Raw genomic sequence first — 21823 nt, 5'->3', positions numbered from 1 at the left:
GGTTGTACAATTGGTACCGTTATACCTTAAACATGCATCACTTTCTGGACGCCATTTTTAAAAATTCTATAATCAACAGTTTGATCATGCAGATGCTTTGCATGAATAAATAGGTGCAGTTTAAAGCATCTGGGGTGCTGCTTTAAAGTTAATCTGGTTCCCTGACTAATCTCACTAATTCTAAGATGAAACCCAGATATAAATAAAACACAGATGAATCAATTATCCAGATTTTTTGGCAACATTAATTTTTCTGTAGTTTTTGCTAGCATGCCATCTGTATTTTAAGGGTACCTTTCATAAGACTTATGGCAAAATCGTAAGAGTTGGCAGGTCTGAGTATTCTTATATGGTTAATCCTTTGGTTAACATTTTGTATATGGTTAATCATTTGGATAGAATTGTGTATATGGTGAATCTTTTGGGTAGCATAGTGTGTATGGTTAATCCTTTTGTTAACATTGTGTATATGTTTATCCTTTGGTTAGCATTGTGTATATGGTTAATCCTTTTGTTAGCATTGTGTATATGTTTATCCTTTGGTTAGCATTGTGTATATGGTTAATCCTTTGGTTAGCATTGTGTATATGGTTAATCCTTTGGTTAGCATTGTGTATATGGTTAATCCTTTTGTTAACATTGTGTATATGGTTAATCCTTTGGTTAGCATTGTGTATATGGTTAATCCTTTGGTTAGCATTGTGTACATGGTTAATCCTTTTGTTAGCATTGTGTATATGTTTATCCTTTGGTTAGCATTGTGTATATGGTTAATCCTTTGGTTAGCATTGTGTATATGGTTAATCCTTTGGTTAGCATTGTGTATATGGTTAATCTTTTGGTTAGCATTGTGTATATGGTTAATCCTTTGACTAGTATTGTGTATATGGTTCATTCATAACTACTGTATCATGTTACAAGCAAAAATATGACTAGTACACTTACACATGTACATGATGATTAAGAGATAGACATAACAATGTGGTTTAAATTTTAAATTTGAATCTTACAGATTCAAAAATCTTGCCATTATAAAATTCAGTTGTAACCAAAAAGCTTTCACTGATCCTTACATATTTTTTCCTTATAAACATACTTTAATAATTCATGCAACCTGAGTGGTTAAAAATTGTTTTGGACACTGTACATACTTAATTCATTCGATGCAAAACAACGCACTTATCAGCTCATGAAAATTTAATGACTTTACATTAATTCCATTTGCATGAAAAACTCTGACAGCCAACTCACTTGTCCACTACTAAGATATCACTCTGTTGGGTGTATGCATGAGCCAGACGTAGAGCCAGGTCATTAGCCTCGGAGCTAAAAAAGATGAAATAGATTTTATATAATTACTGAACTTGATAATGAATGATTATTATTTTAGGCCTAATTTTCTTGGTAGAGTAAGAAATGTTAAGGGTTGTTATAAAACTGAAAATTATGGGAAGAAAATCACTTTTCTTGCCAATTTATATTCTAATGTATTTTGGGTATACCTAAATTAACACTATACTATATAGCCAGAATTGTACTGGTATGTCTACTGATATGTATGTGCATGATAAACACAAGATAATACAATTTATCTTGCATTACATTGCCAGTTTTTCACCTCTGTCTGCGTGGGTTTGAGTCTTGGATTCGACCAATATGGGTATGTGAGAAAGACTGCCAGTAGCTTCTCATTGGCTGGTGGTTCCTTCCAGGGTTTTCCAGGGTTCTTCCTCCACCATTTATACTGGCCGCCATGTATAGCCTAGCTTGTGCTGAAAAATGGCGTTAAACCCTATAATAACAACAACCAGTTATCCATGAACAACTAAACTGCTACATGTTCATGACAAATGTGGTCACTCAAAGTAGATGTCGATCAAATCCAGTTTTATTGTAACAAACAAAGGAATTATGAATAGCATAATATGAAGAGTATTTTTTGCCAACATTTTCTTGTGGGTAAGGTACATGCATTACTGTCAACAATCTCTTTTGTCACTATTGTATTGCATAAGGTACATGCATTACTGTGAACAATCTCTTGTCACTAATGTATTGCATAAGGTACATGCATCACTGTGAACAATCTCTTCTGTCACTATTGTATTGCATAAGGTACATGCATTACTGTGAACAATCTCTTTTGTCACTATTTATTGCATAAGGTACATGGCATTACTGTGAACAATCTCTTTTGTCACTATTGTATTGCAAAAGTACATACATTACTGTCAACAATCCTTTTTGTCACTACTGTACTGCTAAAGGTACATGCATTACTGTGAACAATCTTTTTTGTCACTATCGAATTTCAAAAGGTACATGCATTACTGTGAACAATCTCTTTTGTCACTATTGTATTGCATAAGGTACATGCATTACTGTGAACAATCTCTTTTGTCACTATTGTATTGCATAAGGTACAAGCATTACTGTGAACAATCTCTTTTGTCACTATTGTATTGCATAAGGTACATGCATTACTGTGAACAATCTCTTTGTTGTTGTTGTTGTTGTGGGGTTTAACGCCATTTTTCAGCACGATAGGCTATACATGGCGGCCAGTATTAATGGTGGAGGAAGAACCCGGAAAACCCCGGAAAGAACCACCGACCCACGAGAAGCTACTGGCAAGCTTTCTCACAACAATCTCTCTTGTCACTAATGTATTGCATAAGGTACATGCATTAATGTGAACAATCTCTTTGTCACTATTGTATTACATAAGGTACATGCATTACTGTGAACAATCTCTTTTGTCACTATTGTATTGCATAAGGTACATGCATTACTGTGAACAATCTCTTTTGTCACTATTGTATTGCAAAAGTACATACATTACTGTCAACAATCTTTTTTGTCACTATTGTATTGCTAAAGGTACATGCATTACTGTGAACAATCTTTTTTGTTACTATCGAATTTCAAAAGGTACATGTATTACTGTGAACAATCTCTTTTGTCACTATTTTATTGCATAAGGTACATGCATTACTGTAAACAATCTCTCTTGTCACTATTGTATTGCATAAGGTACAAGCATTACTGTGAACAATCTCTTTTGTCACTATTGTATTGCATAAGGTACATGCATTACTGTGAACAATCTCTTTTGTCACTAATGTATTGCATAAGGTACATGCATTACTGTGAACAATCTCTTTTGTCACTATTGTATTACATAAGGTACACGCATTACTGTGAACAATCTCTTGTCACTGTTGTATTGCATAAGGTACATGCATTACTGTGAACAATCTCTTTTGTCACTGTTGTATTGCATAAGGTACATGCATTACTGTGAACAATCTCTTTTGTCCCTGTTGTATTGCATAAGGTACATGCATTACTGTCAACAATCTCTTTTGTCCCTATTTTATTGCATAAGGTACATGCATTACTGTCAACAATCTCTTTTGTCCCTATTTTATTGCATAAGGTACATGCATTACTGTCAACAATCTCTTTTGTCCCTATTTTATTGCATAAGGTACATGCATTACTGTCAACAATCTCTTTTGTCCCTACTGTACTGCATAAGGTACATGCATTACTGTGAACAATCTCTTTTGTCACTATTGTATTGCATAAGGTACATGCATTACTGTGAACAATCTCTTTTGTCACTATTGTATTGCATAAGGTACATGCATTACTGTCAACAATCTCTTTTGTCACTATTTTATTGCATAAGGTACATGCATTACTGTGAACGATCTCTTTTGTCACTATTTTATTGCATAAGGTACATGCATTACTGTGAACGATCTCTTTTGTCCCTATTGTATTGCATAACGTACATGCATTACTGTGAACAATCTATTTTGTCACTATTGTATTGCATAAGGTACATGCATTACTGTGAACAATCTCTTCTGTCACTATTTTATTGCATAAGGTACATGCATTACTGTGAACGATCTCTTTTGTCACTATTTTATTGCATAAGGTACATGCATTACTGTGAACGATCTCTTTTGTCACTATTTTATTGCATAAGGTACATGCATTACTGTGAACGATCTCTTCTGTCACTATTTTATTGCATAAGGTACATGCATTACTGTGAACAATCTCTTTTCTCACTACTTTATTGCATAAGGTACATGCATTACTGTCAACAATCTCTTTTGTCACTATTGTATTGCATAAGATACATACATTACTGTAAATATTACTGCTTAAAGTCCTAGCAATTCAGAGTATATGCTGTTCATTCTTATGATTTTGAGCACATTGGGTAGATTCTGATATGATAGCGCACTGGGCAATGCCAGATATGGGTCTATACTGCTTAAAATTAGTGCATTTTTAATAAAATATAGGATACAACCTTGACGTTCAAGTAATTTTTTCATTATACACACCCTGAGTTGACAAAATAACAAACACAGAGATTGTCTGGAAGGGTCAAAATAAGCTGTTTGGCGTAATCCACCATGGAGTCATTTAGGAATCCACAACATGTGGCTAGTTGTCCCATCTGCTCCTGTCCAACACTGACCACATGAGGATGACAGTGACCAACTGTAAGAAAAATCTAATGTAATAATATTCTGACACCTCTAAAATGTGGTAAATTTAAAATTTGTGAGAAAAAAGCAATGCTGAGATCATGAAAAATCTGTGATCATTAATTCTTTGTCTTCTACTTGTACCTAACCCAACAGTCTTTTCCATTCAAATTTTTCTCCACCAAGTTTTTTTTGTATATTTACTGAACTAGGCACTGAACATTTTTCCACTTTTTTAAATAAGAAATGATCTAATTATCTAATTTGAAACATAATACAACATAATCTTGAACACCATATACTCCTCCCCTGACAGTGACTCAGCAGTAAATACCCTATTTTGATAATGTATTCAGTACAGTACTACAGCATATTACTTAAATGAATGCTCTGCGGCCTAGTGATAAGAGCATCTGCCTAAGAAACAGGAGGTCATGGGTTCGAACCCTGGCTGAGTCATACCAAAGACTTGCAAAAGTGGTACTAACAGCTGCCTTGATAGGCGCTCAGCAGTAAGAGGTTAGTTTCAGAACTGGTCAGCCTGATGTCAGGATAATGTGACTGGGTGGGACATCATGCTACATATCTTTGGCATGGTGCCCCAGTACTAAGCATCACTATAAACTGCCACACTGCAGACATCATTGCGATATGACTGAAATATTGTTAAAGCTACGTTAAAAATCAGACAACTAGTATTTAATTCCACCCAGCAGTACAGACAGCTACTATACCAAGTTTGGTACATTTTTACCAAGTGGTACAGGACAGATAAGAAGACACAGATCTAGACAAAGAGAAAATAAGGCTATTACAATATCCCAGATACTTAAGACGGGAGATAGTTCCTGCTTATGGGGATGGCAATATTCTTTTGGTCTTTTTAAAAGTAGTAAATTATATGAATTTATGGGTATGAATATTAAGATCCACAGCCTAGCCAGAAGCAAAGATTCAAATTCTGAGTGAAGAAAACCAATAAAAGCTGTGATACCTCATTCAGCTTCCTGAATAAAGCAGGAGCAAATGTGATCTAACCCAAATTGTGTGTTTTGCTACAACTTGATACAGGATGATACATGATACTGAAGCTATGTGCAACACAATGGTTGGTGGCATGGTTTTGGTAGCACTCACTGGATTGAAACCTTTTCACAGTGGGAAATGGGAGGATGCAAGTCCTCATTTAAATATTTTTCAGTAAGGGACTGGTATGATCTTTTGATTGTCGTGACAATCCACCGTGAGACAGTGGCAGCTGAAATATCTACAGAGATCTTAAAACAAAGGAAAAGATGTTGCATAGCCTTTCTTTCTCCTAAGATCTTAAGAAAGACATGAAGGGTCATAACTGGGCATGAATCTATCATGATCATCCCCAGCAGAGATTCATCTGAGACTGGGGATCTCTATAGGTAGTGGGGCTAATGAAGATAATTTATTTTTTGACAAAAATCCTGATTGACAAAGGAGAGAAACAGAAACATAATTTCCATTTAACCAGAGCAGTCAATAATTCAATGTTTGATAAAAATCCTGGTGACAAAGGAGAGAAACAGAAACATAATTTCCATTAAATTAGAGGCAGCCAGAGTCAAAAAACAAATGCATGAATATAGCTGTGTCTTCTCCCTGTCACTAGGGCAAGTAAAAACAAGTACCAGATGGAATGGTGGAAGGGCATATACGAACAACTGACCCCACTGGTGGCTGATGGCATCCACTGCCCATGCTTCCTGGTCCGAGACAGAAGAAATGTAAAAGGGAAGTATGTTGTTCAGCCTGGTCACAAACAGGTCCACCAGGTTACTTCAGCACAATGTGTTATAGAGCAGTGAAGAGATCATAAGAGAATGGCTCTGCCATTCCTGGACAGGCGGTTAACTAATATGTTCTTCTTTCCCAGAATGTGGCAGACCTGGACGGCAATGTTCTCCAATGTGGACTAGGGGGGTAAGTTTCCAGACCTCAATGCAAAGAGAAGGAGCATGTGTGCCTATGGCAGACATATTATCTAGGGAGATCATGACACAGTGACCCCTTAATCTGTTGATACATCCCTGCCAATGTGCAAATGGTGATAAAACAAGGTTCACAAAAGGGAGTTAACATGATCAGACAACGATGCTTTTTCTCACAGCCCCTCTAAAAGTACCAGAATTCAATCTGTCCTATCCAATGGAGCCCATACTAAATTCTAGTTGGTGAGGAAGTACACCCCCATGTAAACAAAGTCCTGTGATGGAATAAGCTCCAGCGTCTCAAGATTGGGTAGAAGACCAGAGTTACTGCAGACCAACAATGGAACAGATTCTATACTAGTCAGTCATAATTCCATGAACAGTGGTATAAAGTACACTGATAATTTTTATGATTCTATTACTAATCTTAATTTTACAAAAATCTCTTCACATTAGTGGGTAACTATTAAATGGCAAACATAGCATCTTACAAAACAACTGCAATTCAGTCAGAGTGAAGATGGTTTTAAAACATAACATATGCATTAAGCATTAGGTCATACATGATCAGCTAAAATGATTATTACATACTACTTCATTTACTACTGCAAACACACAACTGATGCTCCAACCCAAATCATTGCGCATCACAAAAATGTACAGGCTGGAGTTTAGATGCCTCAGAAATGGAACAAACTTAAATTCTTGAATTCCAAGCATCACAATCTGCAGGTATGCCTCTATTGGAAACCCTGGTTCATATATTTTGCTGAGGATTTTGCTGAGGTTAAGCCTCAAACGGTTTATATAAATAACTTTTAACACAGAGTGTGAGTATTCTGTGTGTGTGTGTGTGATTTAGATATTTAAGGTAGCTTTAACAATTTTAGCCATATCACTATGATCTCTGCAGTGTGGCACTTTACAGTGATGTCTAGTACTGGGGCATCAAGCCACAGACATGTGGCATCATGTCCCACCAAGCCACATTATCCTGATATCAGGACAACCAGTCATAACACTAACCTCTTAATGCTGAGCAGCAAGTGAGGCAACTGCTAGTACCATTTTATAAGTCTTTGGTATGACTCGGCTGGGGTTCGAACCTGTGATCTCCAGCATCCAATTTGGATGCTCTAATCTTTAGACCACTAGAGTGATCAGTATTATGCTGAAACTGGTAACCTTGTATTAATGATTCTAGTCATTATTTGAACAATCAGTTTACAAAGACATAAATTTCTCACATAAAGCATGGGTTAGGACCAAATATAAATCATCAATGAAACATGTCCAACAATGTCTTTAAAAGTTCAGATTGAATATTGTGGAATTTACTCACTGACATTTTGACTTATAATACAGACATGTTACACTCTCAGATGTTATAGAAACATGTTACAATCCCAGATATGTTAGAGACATGTTACATTCACTGATATGTTCGAGACATGTTACATTCCTAGATATGTTAGACTGAACTTACCATGTGCAACACTGCTAATACAATCCAAATATTCGTTTCCAAAGTCATCATACAGATACTGTTTCAACGCTCGCACGATCTTCAAGGGGGAAGCATCAAAGTGCAGCCTACAGGATTTTCTGCCATAAAATTTATCAAAGTATTACATTTTAATATCAATGAAATTAACTACTGAATGGTTACTGCAAATCAACTAAATAGGCTGTTTCCTTGCTTTAGATTCAATAACTCAAATAATAAAGCAACAAAAACAAGCAAAGTCATTGAACTGATGTCCCCTACTTCTCACTCTTAGTAGGAGTGTAGATTTTTAAAGGAAAATAGAACCTATAAAGTTGATTACAAAATTCTGCTTCATAAAAATACAATAGTCATTGTGCCAAAACAAACATATATATCTAACAATCAGACTAAAAGCTGATAATCAAATTGTGCTTAAGTTCTATACAGAATTGCATATGACACTTTGTTGAAATCCAATACTAATTTGGGGAATTATTAGTTGGAAACAATAGCTGGTGGGTATTAAAATCTGGGGCTTTAACGCCACAAAATGATGATGAACAATTATGCAAATCAAATTAATCCCAGGTGTCATATAACATGAATTAAAGATTCCACACAGAAATGAAAAGAACTAGTTCTGACCATGAGCAGTACAAACTGATGATGCTGCATGTTGACACAGAAAATCAAATTCAGCAAAGGTCTCATCTGAATCAAGCTGCCTCCTAAATTTGGTTGAAATCAAATAAATGAGTTAATTAATCATGCAAAGATAAAGTGGGCAAGTCCAACCAAGACTTTATCTCATGTCTGATAACTAACTTAAATGAATAAAGATAAAATAATTGTTTATCTTCATCATTGGTACAGCAACAGTCATCACGTGTAATGACAATGTTGCTGGTCTTGATCTGATATCCACTACGGTTGCCATGGCAGCTAGCTTTAAAATGTTATCAGTCCTCCTCCTAGATGTACAATCATATCAACATGGAGTTCTCACTAGAAGACTTTGCATCATGTCTACTTCATCTTAAATGAAAAAGATGCTGATCTATCAAGTATGGTCTCAATGGCAACCATCTTGAAAATCTTGTTATTGCTACTCCTGAATCAATATCTATATCGCATTTTGCCCAGTTTGGGCACCAAAAATATTTTTAACAAATGTAAATAGTCTCTCTCGAGGGTACCCTAATTATATCCATATAACTTATAGCTGTGTGTGAGTTGATTGCCAGTAAGAGGTCCCACTACTCCACTATCAATCCATACTACCAGCTCTCAGGGTGAACCAGAAACAAGACTGGTTAATGTTTGTTTTTTGTTGTCTTTTATCTTTGTTTTATATGTCAAATACCTATAATCTAGTGTTATGCTTCCATACTGGAATGTTCAGCACTCAAAGTTGCTCCTGTTGGATAACTTCAGCTAAAAGGAATATGGCAAGTTTCCATAATCAACCAATCACAAATGATGTTGTAGACTGTACTGGCTTATTATGTAATGGCTAAATAAGGTCCAGCATACAATAGTTTAGAGTTCCCTGCAAAGGCGATGCATACACTAGTATCAGATAAACAAGAACATGAACTGTAATCATGTAGCTCAGATAAACATAAAAGTCAGATAAGCCTGTGGTCTCGGGTTGCAAACTACTGTACTACAATGCTGATGACAATAAGACTTGGGTTGCCAACTACTGTACTACAATGCTGATGACAATAAGACTTGGGTTGCCAACTACTGTACTACAATGCTGATGACAGTAAGACTTGGGTTGCCAACTACTGTACTACAATGCTGATGACAATAAGACTTGGGTTGCCAACTACTGTACTACAATGCTGATGACAATAAGACTTGGGTTGCCAACTACTGTACTACAATGCTGATGATAATAAGACTTGGGTTGCCAACTACTGTACTACAATGATGATGACAATAAGACTTCGGTTGCCAGCTACTCTACTACAATGCTGATGACAATAAGACTTTAAAAAAGGAGTAAATTTTTGATGTTTTATTTACTAGATTTAAAAGGATTAAATCAATGTAAACTTGTGTGATTTTCCATCAACAGGACTGATGGTGAGTTACAATTATTGTGTGCAATTAGGACTTAACATAACTAATAGCAAACTAATCAGCTAGTGAGTGTGTGTATACATCCAAATAATTTTGACAACGGTGATCTTGGGTGCAACCACAGTACTGTATGGGACAACCAGAATGGTTAAGCTATGTGTCCCAGGACAACCTTGGATTTTCACTATATTTCTACACCTGAATGGTACAGTCGGGAATGGGAGCTCAGAAAAATCAAGTTAATAGAAACACTGAAACATGCTCAAAAACTGAAATAAACTTATTATTTTCACTACAATACCCAAGAAGACGAGTATATTAATGATTTCCATTTTAAAAGAACACTTTGTGCAAAGAAACTCAAATGGCAAGACTATGATCCCGGGTCTTTTGCACTATTGGGAATATAATCACTATGGACCCAGTGTTTACAATCTGTGCATTGCAAAGCACAAGCCCTGACTCAATTCTACAAGCCTGGACTGCAATTTTAATATGCCCAAACATTCCCTTTTTTAAAATACATGCATTATTTGTAAAACAATGTAGCAATTGCTACACTTTTAATATGAATCCAAAAGGGTTCAAAAGGGGTTTGAAGGTAATGCAAGCATCAGTGTTCATCGCTACACTCACAAGACAATGGATGGTACTCTGAACAAATCCTGGCCAGAACTGAGTTGTACTTCATGACCATATTGTTAGCATTGTCAGAACTGTATCTGATGAAGTCTCATCACAAGAAATGATTTGTTTTATAGAAAAATAAATACCACATTTGGGACTGACCATTTCATTAGGAGAAGGGGGGCATAATATTTTAATTTTTATTGGGGTTTTTACAGGTAATAAAGCAGTAATAAACGCCTCTGTATAGTACGGGTGGTATCACTTTATCAACACAAATCAACTGTGCAAACACAAGCATGTGCTTATTACTGAGCTTCAATCAATCTATTTCATAGCTAAAATCATCCTGAAAAGAATGGTCATTTGAGAGTATTTTAATAAGATAAAGATAACAAATAATAATAAAGAGAACTAATCTGAATGTTCAGTTCTGCGTGTCTAATATGCTACATACAGGTGGTGCTCCTATTTTAATAGACATAATACACAAAGGAATGACATGTTGATATGCTGTTTGCCCTATGTACAAGGAATTAAATGCCCTTCCCCCTTTTATTTTTTGTCTGCATGCTTTATAAAGTAAAACTCCATCAACCAGGAACTCCAATGATGACTGTCCACCATCAATACATGCTACAGTCGAGTGGTCTAAAGCGCTCTCCATTACGGATCATTGCCATCTCACCTCTGTCTGCTTGGGTTCGAGTCTTGGATTCGGCTAATGTGGGCATGTGAGAAAACCTGCCAGTAGCTTCTTGTGGGTCGGTGGTTCTTTCTGGGGTTTTCCCGGGTTCTTCCTCCACCATTAATACTGGCCGCCATGTAAAGCCTATCATGTGCTGAAAAATGGCATTAAACCCTACAACAACAATATATGTTACAATATGTAATGGGAATATACTTAAGTGTTTTTCTATTTCTATTTTCAAACATTACTGAAAATTATATTTTTCTAACCACAACCATGTCAGCAGCTATGGGAGTGAAAAGTTGTGTTTTTAGAATGACAAACTGTGTTAAAGCAGGTAAACATCTTGAAAATAGTTTCCTCATGTCATGATTTAAATTATCTCAGACAAATAATAATTTTTTTGACAAACCCAATGGGCATTTCACCCACAATACAGGAGGGTCCCAATCTGAAATTAGAGGGACCCTGGGTGTCAGGCTATCAGATTTTTTTTAGCACTGATGAGACATTGTTTTCTTAGCCTGAGATATGGGATCAAAGAGTCTAGAATAATGGTATGCAGTGAATTAAAAAACTAATTAAACTGACTTTCATCTGACTCTCTCTTCCGATGATTCTATCCACTGTATTTGAAGTCTTCATTTACTTTAAAACACATAAGTCTAAATGATATATACAACAAAAACATGTCAATACATATTCTGTCTTCCCTCAACCATAATCTCATTCTTACATATACCATCTTATATTTTAAGTTCACCTCTTATTAAACCTGTCCAATCAAGTAAAATCAAGTACGACCGAGTGACCTGATTCCAAAAACAGTTAGAAATTGTTATATAAAAAAATAATTAAATAATCCCTATCAAAATAGCTTACATTTAAAAAAATGGGAATTCATTATTATTATTATTATTATTATTATTAAAACACTTAGAAATCATAATTGTGGTGTGTACACCGATATATACATTGAAAACGTGTAAATATTTCTGCATTTGTTTTTTTAAAGTGCATTTCGTATATATATATTTATATATGCGTGTGTGTGCTATGTACCAGCGTTGCATGCACACACTTGTAAGAAATACATATTTTTGGTAATACTTTATCAGATATCATGATTACATAAACAACATATACCCCGCCTACGTTATACAAGTGCAGAGGTTTTAGAATTCTCACCCGACATAATTTCTTCTCATAGCTAGGGTCTGTTTGAAATCGATTCTTTCTGACATTTCCACCCTAGAAGAAAATTCAAGCTTGGTCAGTCTTTGGGATCATACTGGACGGGACAAATTTTCACCGACACCTGATCACTGTTAAATTAGGTTAAACTGTCAATGGTCAATGCGAGTAGCTAATTCGAGCGAACTCTTCATTCTCATTCGCAAAGGACGTACTTGATTTAGCGTTCGGCTTAAACTGTTTACAATATTCTGTCATATCAAGTGTCACAGTGTAGCCTCTGGACGAAAACTTTCCTGCATTTTATCAACCGTATGTGCATCGGGTGACCGTGTAATGAAAAATGCACAATGGCGTCAATTATTTACCTATGCAGAGAATGCAATTTTTATTTTCCTTCATAGTTTATGTTAGGGTCCACAAAAGCATGTACTGTTTCAGTTTGTATATGAAAGAGTCGAACACACACACACACACACACACACACACACTGATAACGGCGCAAATTCAAAACGGTTTACCATCGTTTCGGGCTAAACAAGCTCTTCGCCAGAGGGAGAAAAAAAACTTACATATACAACACAAACATTTATAGTCTGAATAGCATATAAGCAACCCTTTTGTTGGTTCCACCACCGACAAGAAAAGAAAAAAACAAAAAAACAAAAAAAAAAACAAACACGAAAATGACAAATGAGATGAAAGATGCACAAAACTTAGTTAATTTATTGATTTGTAATTTCAAAGCTGATTATGACCAGTGGGTGACCCTAACCCTTATCGTCTGCGCGTTTCTTTCCGACGATAGTTTTCAATGTCGAGACGACGCAGCTCCCCAGATCCTGGACAAGTCCATATTTAGCAATGGGGTGCACGCACGACTACCCATGTATGTAGATAGAAGGAAATTACTTCGTCGTCTGCTTTACCATATGGTCTTATTGGATAGTTTCGTATTTTGACACCTCATGTAAAAGGCTTCAACCAAATTATTACAAGCATAGCATTGATAAATTCACACATAAGCTAAATCTCTAATGTGGTTTAGATTTACTTTGAATTAGGTTTGGAAATGGGTTGGTTTGTTGGTGAGGGCCTGTCACAGTTAGACGAGCATTGGAGATCAAATTCGTAACTTAGGCTGCAAATGAGCAGTCGACTTGGCTTACGTATTTACGTGTGTTTGCTACAGAAGTAAATATCTAAAAATCTAGATGGTTGAGGGGTAATGAAAAGTATGCTAATTTGTTATAGTACTAGTGAACTTTATTCATGCATAAGGCACATACTGATTCTTTTAACAGCCTTGTCACAGGAAAATATTCAAAAGAGCTCTTTGCTGTCAAAAATGATTGTAAAATTTAGGAGTTGGTTGCAGTGTTGGTTAGTATAAAAGCCACCAGTTGCATCAGGAATTAACCTGATTGTCACAGTCAAAATCTCACATGTATACTTTCTACAAATATCATTTATTTGTTTTTATTTGGATGTTCAGTGTAAAATTAATTGTCATTTTTCTGCAATAGGTCATTGTCGGATGAAAATTACCAGATAAACTGTCCAGTGAGACCTATCGAATCAAGCAAAAGCAAATAATGGCAACTACAAATTTGCCTATCACGTAGATTTAACAACCGGTTTAATTGCTATGTTCATGTGTGCGAAGGGAAATAACTCTAACTAAAATGACTACTCCCTTGTGTTAAAAAGCAGCCTGGATTAGTCTAAAGTACACTATACATAGCAGCTATTAAAATAGGGAAAATGAATTTTGCCAGACTAGACAATACCAGCTTCTGAAAGTGCAATGAATAAATTACCAAATATATAAAATGTAAAAAAAAAGTTATCGGCTCTTTTTTATACAATTTACCTCTGAAGTTCAGGAAGTGAAAATCACCAAGTAGAGCTAGCACATTTTTGAAAGATGCACATCTGAAGTAAGGCCAAGCTGTATACTCTATAACCCATAGCACACCCATCAATCATACACCAAACAAAAGGGAATTAAAGGTTCTTTGCATTATACCTAAGATATACAAGGTCTTTTTTAAATAGCCAGTATAACCAGTGAGGAAAGCCGGGGAAATTCTTTTTCTTTAAAATCCTAACCCATGCAAAATACGAAACTGTAGAGCGCCACCTGATCTACATCACTCTGTTGTCTAAGGAATATAGACTCGCCCATAGTGTACGCAATTTGGCGCCGTGTTGGTATGGAAAGCTTGAAACGCGCAGAGGCTGCCAGTGTTTGGGTTACTCTGGCTAGAGTCAGTTAGAAATTATAAATCAGTGAATAAATTTATTAAGTTCTGTGCACTTTTTTTTTTAAATCACATTAAAGTTTTCATTATTTAAATCGGTGGGGGGAGGATTACAAAAAACGGGGATTTATGCAAAAACTATAACACGAAATGTAACAAAAATCCGCTCGTCTATTATTGTTATATCTCTTGTTTCAAAGTTATTCTAACATGTAGATGTCCAGAATTAAAACACGAAATGTACTTTTAATTCTGGACAACTACATGTTAGAATAACTTTAAAACAAGAGCTATAACAATACAAAGTTGTGCAAAAATAATAGACGAGCGGATTTTTGTTTCTATCACACAGCGAACCAGTATGTTTTGATTTAATTCTAATTTGTAAACAAAGGCGAGAGGTAAACGCCATCTACAGGATTTGGTACAGAAATAACATCCCGGTAAAGTTATGGAAGGGGGTTCTGAAGGGAAGATGTTATAATAATTGTGTATCGGAATAATAATGATGATAATAATAATAATAATAATAATAATAATAATAATAACAAATGTAATTACAGGAGTAAAACTTAGCGCAGAATTTGCGTCTGGTGAAAAACTGATGACTGGCTGTAATTTTTATAAGACTGCAACGGGAAGGGTAGATTTTTTTTCGTTGATGCCAAACTCCCAGCGAATTTTCTTTTGTAGTATCCAGTATTGTTCCTTACATGTACGTTTTATGTCTGTCCACCCCAGGTTTGATTCAAGCACACATCTCCAGGGATTCAACTGAATATTTATTAGAGTTGAAGTGTTTGGCGACTTTTCCGTTGATTTTGTTACGAATGTGTCTTTTGTGATTGTTCATTCGCTTTCTGAAATTAGTGGTACACACACTGCTACGTATATTTCACTTAATTTATATTTGATTTAATTTTTAATTGCTTGCAAGTTTTAAAATCTTTTTAATTTTAATTTCAGTACATGTCAATGTAATGTAATGTAAGTAGTGAATGGGGATACCCTAGGGACAATGGGAATTACCATTAAAAACACCCTTGGGTCAATCTGGGGACTATGCAAATTTAACATTAACCACCCTGGGTCACTCTAGGGACAATGGAAATTTAACATGGGCAAAAAACCCTGGGTCACTCTGGGGACAAGGGAATTTAACATTGGAGAAAAGGAAATATCCATGCTAGGGACATTCTAGGGACAAAGGCATTCGAACAATGGAAATTTAACATGGGAGATATTGCTGGGTCACTCTAGGGACAATGGGAATTGAACATGGGGAATAGAGTTTGGGCCTGTATAGGGACAAGGGGAATTGAACATGGGATTTTTTAAAAATTTTTTTTTAAAAAAAAAAATTTAAAAAAGGGGTAGGCAATGGAAAGTCAATCTCTTTTCGAGAAATGTGGGTGGCCCTGAAAAGGGCCTTTGGTTTTATGTTAATATTAACATAGACGGCATCTGTCACATCTTCTTCTTCTTAAACTCCTTCTAACTGCAGGTCCACACACAAGTACCCTCTTGAGGCATCCTTGTCTTTCTATGTAAACTCTTCTCATCCATAGACTATTATCTGTCCTATCGACAACAGTCCACTTGGACCGGACATACATTGGTATGTCCGTCCTGAACATCATTGCTGACGCAAGGGTGGAAGATTGAATGTCGGTCCACATCTTGAGGCTCCGAGAACAGGTGAGTGATTGCGCCGAACTGCGCTTATTTATAGGGAGAGGAAGGATTGAAACGGATTGAGTTCATTGACCAATCCAAACACGCGTGACAAAATTCAGTCAGCCCGCATCCAATCCGATGAGAGCAGTCTGTGACGTCACGTGGTCTGTATAGATTCGCTAGCGCCTGTGTGCAGTCAATCTATGCGACAGTGATTCAACATGACGGAAACTCAGAAAACGATTCACTGGGGTGCACCAGCAGTGGAGACCGCCCAAGGGAACCCGGACTTACTTTCAGAAGAGGTACATTGGGATTTTGTGGATTTTCTTACCTCGCAAGAATTTGTTCCGGAACCTTCCTCTCATTCTTCATTACCGCAAGTGGAGAATTTTAGACAGAGACAGAAAGAAGAATTGGAGAAATTTATGCAACGACAAAAGGAAGCGGAACAAGCTTTTCTCCTACAGCAACAGCAACAGCAACAAGAAGAGGTAAGAAAAAAACAAGAAGAAGAAGAAGTAGCAGCGAAGAAACAAGAGGGTGAAAATCAAACGGCCACGGTACTGTTGGACATTTTAGCGGAGTTAAGAAGTTCTGAAACAAATGTATCAGACTTCTTTATCACGACCGATGAGAATACGACCTTCCCGAGCTAAACACGCCAACCCTGTGACTAAGCCTACCGTACCACCTTTAGTGATTTCAACCCAATCATCATCATCAGAAGTAGGCCTCGGCCGTGGCAAAGGCTTAAGGCAGTTAAAGTTGATTGCTTAAACTCACCTCTACACCAAAAAAGGCCCTTTTCAGGGCCACCCACTTCTCTCGAAAAGAGATAGCGTTTCAATTTGCCAATAACTAAAAAATCAACAAAAAAACCATTTTACCCTTATAGTACGTGTCTATGTATGAGTGCGTGAGTGTAGCTTCTTATTTAAAATCAAAACTCAAAGACACTTACCTTATATAATTAATGTATTCTTTTCTCCATAGTTACAATCCAATTCACAATTTACAACAGAACACTTTATAAATTACATTCACTTCTTCTGTTTCTTTTTTTTACTCTCTCTTTTTTTTCAATTTCTTCACCGTCACAGTCTTTTCCTCCTCTTCCTCCTCACTTTCTTCCCTTCTTCTTTTCTTCTCCTGTTTCTTTTTCTTCACCTGGCTGCTTTCTTCCTTTGAAGAATCTCTCTCTTCTTCTGAAGAATCCCTCTTTTCTTCTGACTCCTCTTGTTTCTTTTTTGGGCAATCTGGAGACCAATGTCCTTTTTCTTGACAATAATAACAGGTATCTTGACTTTTGTCTTTCCTAGCCCCTGTTTTTTTTTCTTTTTTGACGGTCTGTACACTCTGAAGACCAATGCCCTTTCTTCTGACAGATATAGCAAGTATTTTGACTTTTATCTCGAAAGGAAGGAGAGTAGTCCGTCGGCTGGTCTGAAGAGAATTTTCTAATGACCCCTCGCAAAGCTCTGATGAAACGTTCCATCTGTGTAGTCTCTTCCATCGTTGTGCTCGGTTTGAGAGTGAAATGAATAGTGAAAGGACAAGACACACACCCTTTTTATATACGCTGGTTTGCCATGACTATAAATTAGTCTATGGTGTTTAAACTTGAGTCATTTGACGTTTTCCACTCAAGATGAAACGATCCTATTCATTCGAGAAGAAAGAAGAAGAAAGTAAGAGGCAGAAACGTGATCTATTGCCTCGTACCAGAGCTGAAGTCTTGGCACAAATTCATGCCAGTGATTTTGAAGAGGACATGAGTGAACCAGAATCCGAACCCTCTAAACAAAGTTCACCACCCTTAATCAACCCTGAAAAGTACTATTCCATTCGAGAGACGGAAAAGCGCTCCTCTAGAAAATTTAGAACCACGGCTTACACCTACACAGTGAAGTTTAAAGATTTCAAGTCCGACGTACTATTGGAGAAAGCAGAAGGGTTTATCACCGAGATGTGGGATTCTTTGCTCACCGCACTCAAGCGACAATGTCAACCCAAAGAAGACGATCGCTTGACACTATCCATAGATCACGACAGTTTGAAATCCCCTGTTTGGATCGAGTTTAGTAGACCCGCAGAACTAACCCCTTCCAAAGTCATGGACAAGATTCAACACGTACAACAATCTAATGATGAGTTTGACATCACCGATGGTAAAGCCACACTGAAAATGGCCCTCGTCTCTCCTCCTCAAGGGACTGGACGCAAAAAGGTCTTATTGGTGGACGACCTTCGCAACACCAAAGCAAGTCTCGTCCGAATTCACAATTCTCAAGACCAGATGTGTTTAGCCCGAGCCATCGTGGTGGGACGAACTTATGCCAACAAGAACGACACGGTAGAATGGAAATGAGCCTGGGAGAATATTCGAAAATCGGACCGAGCCAAACAACGAAATGAAGCAAAACTCCTGTTATAACAAGCCGGACTGTCCAAAGACACCCTGTGGCATTCCTGAGATGCAAAAATTGCAAGATGTCCTAGCTCCACTCTACACCTTGAAAGTGCACCCTCAAGAAATGCGCGGACCTCTGTTGTTTCGAGGGAAAGACTTTAAGGACGGAAAATACATTCATGTCTATTATCACGATGACCATTTCGATACCATTACCAGTATCACCGGATTCCTGGGATATGGTTATTATTGTGAGGAATGTGACTATGGCTATAACAATCGAGAGCAACACAAACATTGCGGATGGAAATGCCCAGGATTTTTGGCCTCTCCACCCTGTCTGAGCGAAAGACAAGAAAGAGTACATTCTCCTGCTTGTCTGCGCACGTTTGTCAGCCCTGCCTGTTACCAACAACATCTGAAGACGCAAGGTTCACAGCAGAAATGTGCTTGTCAACTCCTGAGATTGTGCCCTACGTGTGGACAAGGCCTACGTACCAACAGTACCAAGACACACGTATGTTCAGGAAAAAAAAATGTCACATTTGTCACCACATCGTCGACTTGGAACACGAATGCTACGTGCAAAAATACCAACCCCCACCAGAGAAAGAGGACGGTCACAAGAAGAAAGGCAATTTCATCTTTTTCGATTTCGAATGCATGCAAGAGACCGGCATTCACATTCCTAATTTCTGCGTGGCTCATCGAGCGTGCGAGAAGTGCATTCAGGAACCTATCTTCAGTCATTGTCCTCACTGCAGTAAGATTCCCGGAGGGCGTGAAAAAATCTTTCGAGGACCGAACACGTTAGCCGATTTTGCCCAATGGGTCTTAGACCCCATCGACAAGACGTGGAGCCAAGAGGACATCGAACGTTACGGAGATTGTCATCGTCATGCCACAGTGATGGCTCACAATTTCTCCGGATACGATGGACAGTTTCTTTTGAGATACTATACGGAACAAGGCACCGAACGTCCTAAAGTCACTTTGAACGGAGCCAAAATCATTTTCATGCAAGTGGGACAAGTGCAGTTTAAAGATTCGATGAGCTATTTGCCCATGCCTTTGAGTCAAATGCCTAAAACGTTTGGAATGACAGAAATGGCTAAAGGGTACTTTCCACACTTTTTCAATACGGAAGCCAATCAACACGCCGTTCTACCCCATTTACCCGAGGCTCACTATTACGACCCCGACAACATGCGTACCGAACAACGAGAAGCTTTCTACGCTTGGTACCAAGCTCACGCCTCGGACCCTTTCGACTTTCAGGAAGAAATGCTAAAGTATTGTCGTTCCGACGTGGACATTTTACGGCGTTGCTGTGGAAAATTTCGAGAACTGTTCATGGAACACGGAGGGGTCGATCCTTTGAAAGAAGCTTGCACCATTGCCAAAGCGTGTTCCTTAATTTATCGACAACGATTCATGCCTGAAAACACCGTGGCTGTCATCAGTCCTCAAACGACCCACTTTGTCAAACGTCAGTACTCGGTCAAAGCCCTACGTTGGTTACATTACTTGTGCGACAAGGAAGACAAGTGGATTCAGCATGCCCGCAACGGAGGGGGTGAAAAGACCATCGGAACGTATTCGGTAGATGGCTGGGATTTAGAAAACCCCAAGATCGTGTACGAGTTTAACGGTTGCTTATTTCACGGATGTCCCGTCTGTTACCCTGATCGTAGCACTAAAAATCAGTTTTTACAACGAACCATGGAAGACTTGTACCAGGACACTTGTCAGCGACGCCTGAAGGTAGAACAGCAAGGATACCAAGTGGTGGAAATGTGGGAACACGAATACGATCACCGTATGAAAACCGATCCCGAATTTAAACGCCTAAGGAAAGTTACCAGTTCATGGACCCGCTGAACCTGAGGGATAGTTTGTACGGAGGAAGGACCAATGCCACCTGTTTGCTGTACCAAGCCGACGAAGAGAAAGGAGAAGAAATCAAATACTTGGACGTGTGTTCGCTGTATCCCTACGTGTGCAAATATTGTCGCTTTCCTGTAGGGCACCCGCAATTGCTGACGGAACACATCGACCTGAAAAACATTCGACAATACGAAGGCTTGATCAAGTGTAAAGTTTTGCCTCCCACGGACTTGTACCATCCCGTCTTACCTCACCATTGCCAAGACAAACTGATGTTTCCTTTGTGCCGTACTTGTGCCGAAACGTGCAACCAAGACCAACCTTGTCAGCACACCCAGGAAGAACGGGCCTTGACGGGGACGTGGGTCAGCGTAGAATTGTTCAAAGCTCTGGACATGGGATACCAACTGTTAGAAGTGTACGAAATTTGCCACTTTCCCAAGACACAACAATACCACAAGGGTGACCCCAGTCAGAAAGGCATTTTCGCAGACTACGTGGATGCCTTTTTGAAACTGAAGCAAGAAGCCAGCGGCTATCCTTCCTGGTGTCACACTCCCGAAGACCAAAAGACATTCAAAGAGAAATGCTATGAACAAGAAGGCATCTCTTTAGACCACATCGAGAAAAACGAAGGCAGGCGATCGTTTGCCAAAGTGATGTTAAATTGCTTGTGGGGTAAAATGGCACAACGACCGTGTTTACCCAAGACGGAATATTTGACAGAACCTTCCCGCTACTTCCAGATGATTCACGACAAAACTAAATACATGAAACACGTGGACGTCGTTCGAGAGGATTTGATCTTGGTCAATTACGAAGAAGATCTGGACTTTGTACAAGACGACCCTTTTGGAAATGTCATCATTGCGGCTTACGTGACAGCTCATGCTCGCTTAAAATTGTACGAAGCTTTAGAACTGTTAGGGGAACGTGTCCTGTACTTTGACACGGACGGTTGCATTTACATCCATCACCCGAGTCAACAGCACCCTGACATCGAAGGAGACCGTTT

General features: G+C 37.9%; 1 protein-coding gene across 1 annotated transcript in view; it reads right to left on the bottom strand.

Annotated features, from left to right (window-relative positions):
• Nucleotides 1-12761, bottom strand: part of LOC149803842 (ethanolamine-phosphate phospho-lyase-like) — a 38645-nt gene extending 25884 nt beyond the window's left edge. The window contains exons 1-4 of the mRNA XM_089951449.1: nt 12562-12761; nt 7962-8080; nt 4368-4527; nt 1252-1326 (exon numbers count right to left, since the gene is read on the bottom strand). Of these exons, the coding sequence (XP_089807575.1) occupies nt 1252-1326; nt 4368-4527; nt 7962-8080; nt 12562-12617 (410 nt within the window). The 5' untranslated portion in view covers nt 12618-12761. The remainder of the gene's footprint in view (nt 1-1251; nt 1327-4367; nt 4528-7961; nt 8081-12561) is intronic.
• Nucleotides 12762-21823: the final 9062 nt, after the last annotated feature.

This window comes from Sinohyriopsis cumingii, chromosome 3, assembly GCF_028554795.1.
Source record: "Sinohyriopsis cumingii isolate HCF-2022 chromosome 3, ASM2855479v2, whole genome shotgun sequence".
NCBI classification, from domain to species: Eukaryota; Metazoa; Mollusca; class Bivalvia; order Unionida; family Unionidae; genus Sinohyriopsis; species Sinohyriopsis cumingii.
The sequence above is the reverse complement of the archived record's forward strand: the minus strand, read 5'-3'. Positions and strand labels throughout refer to the sequence as shown.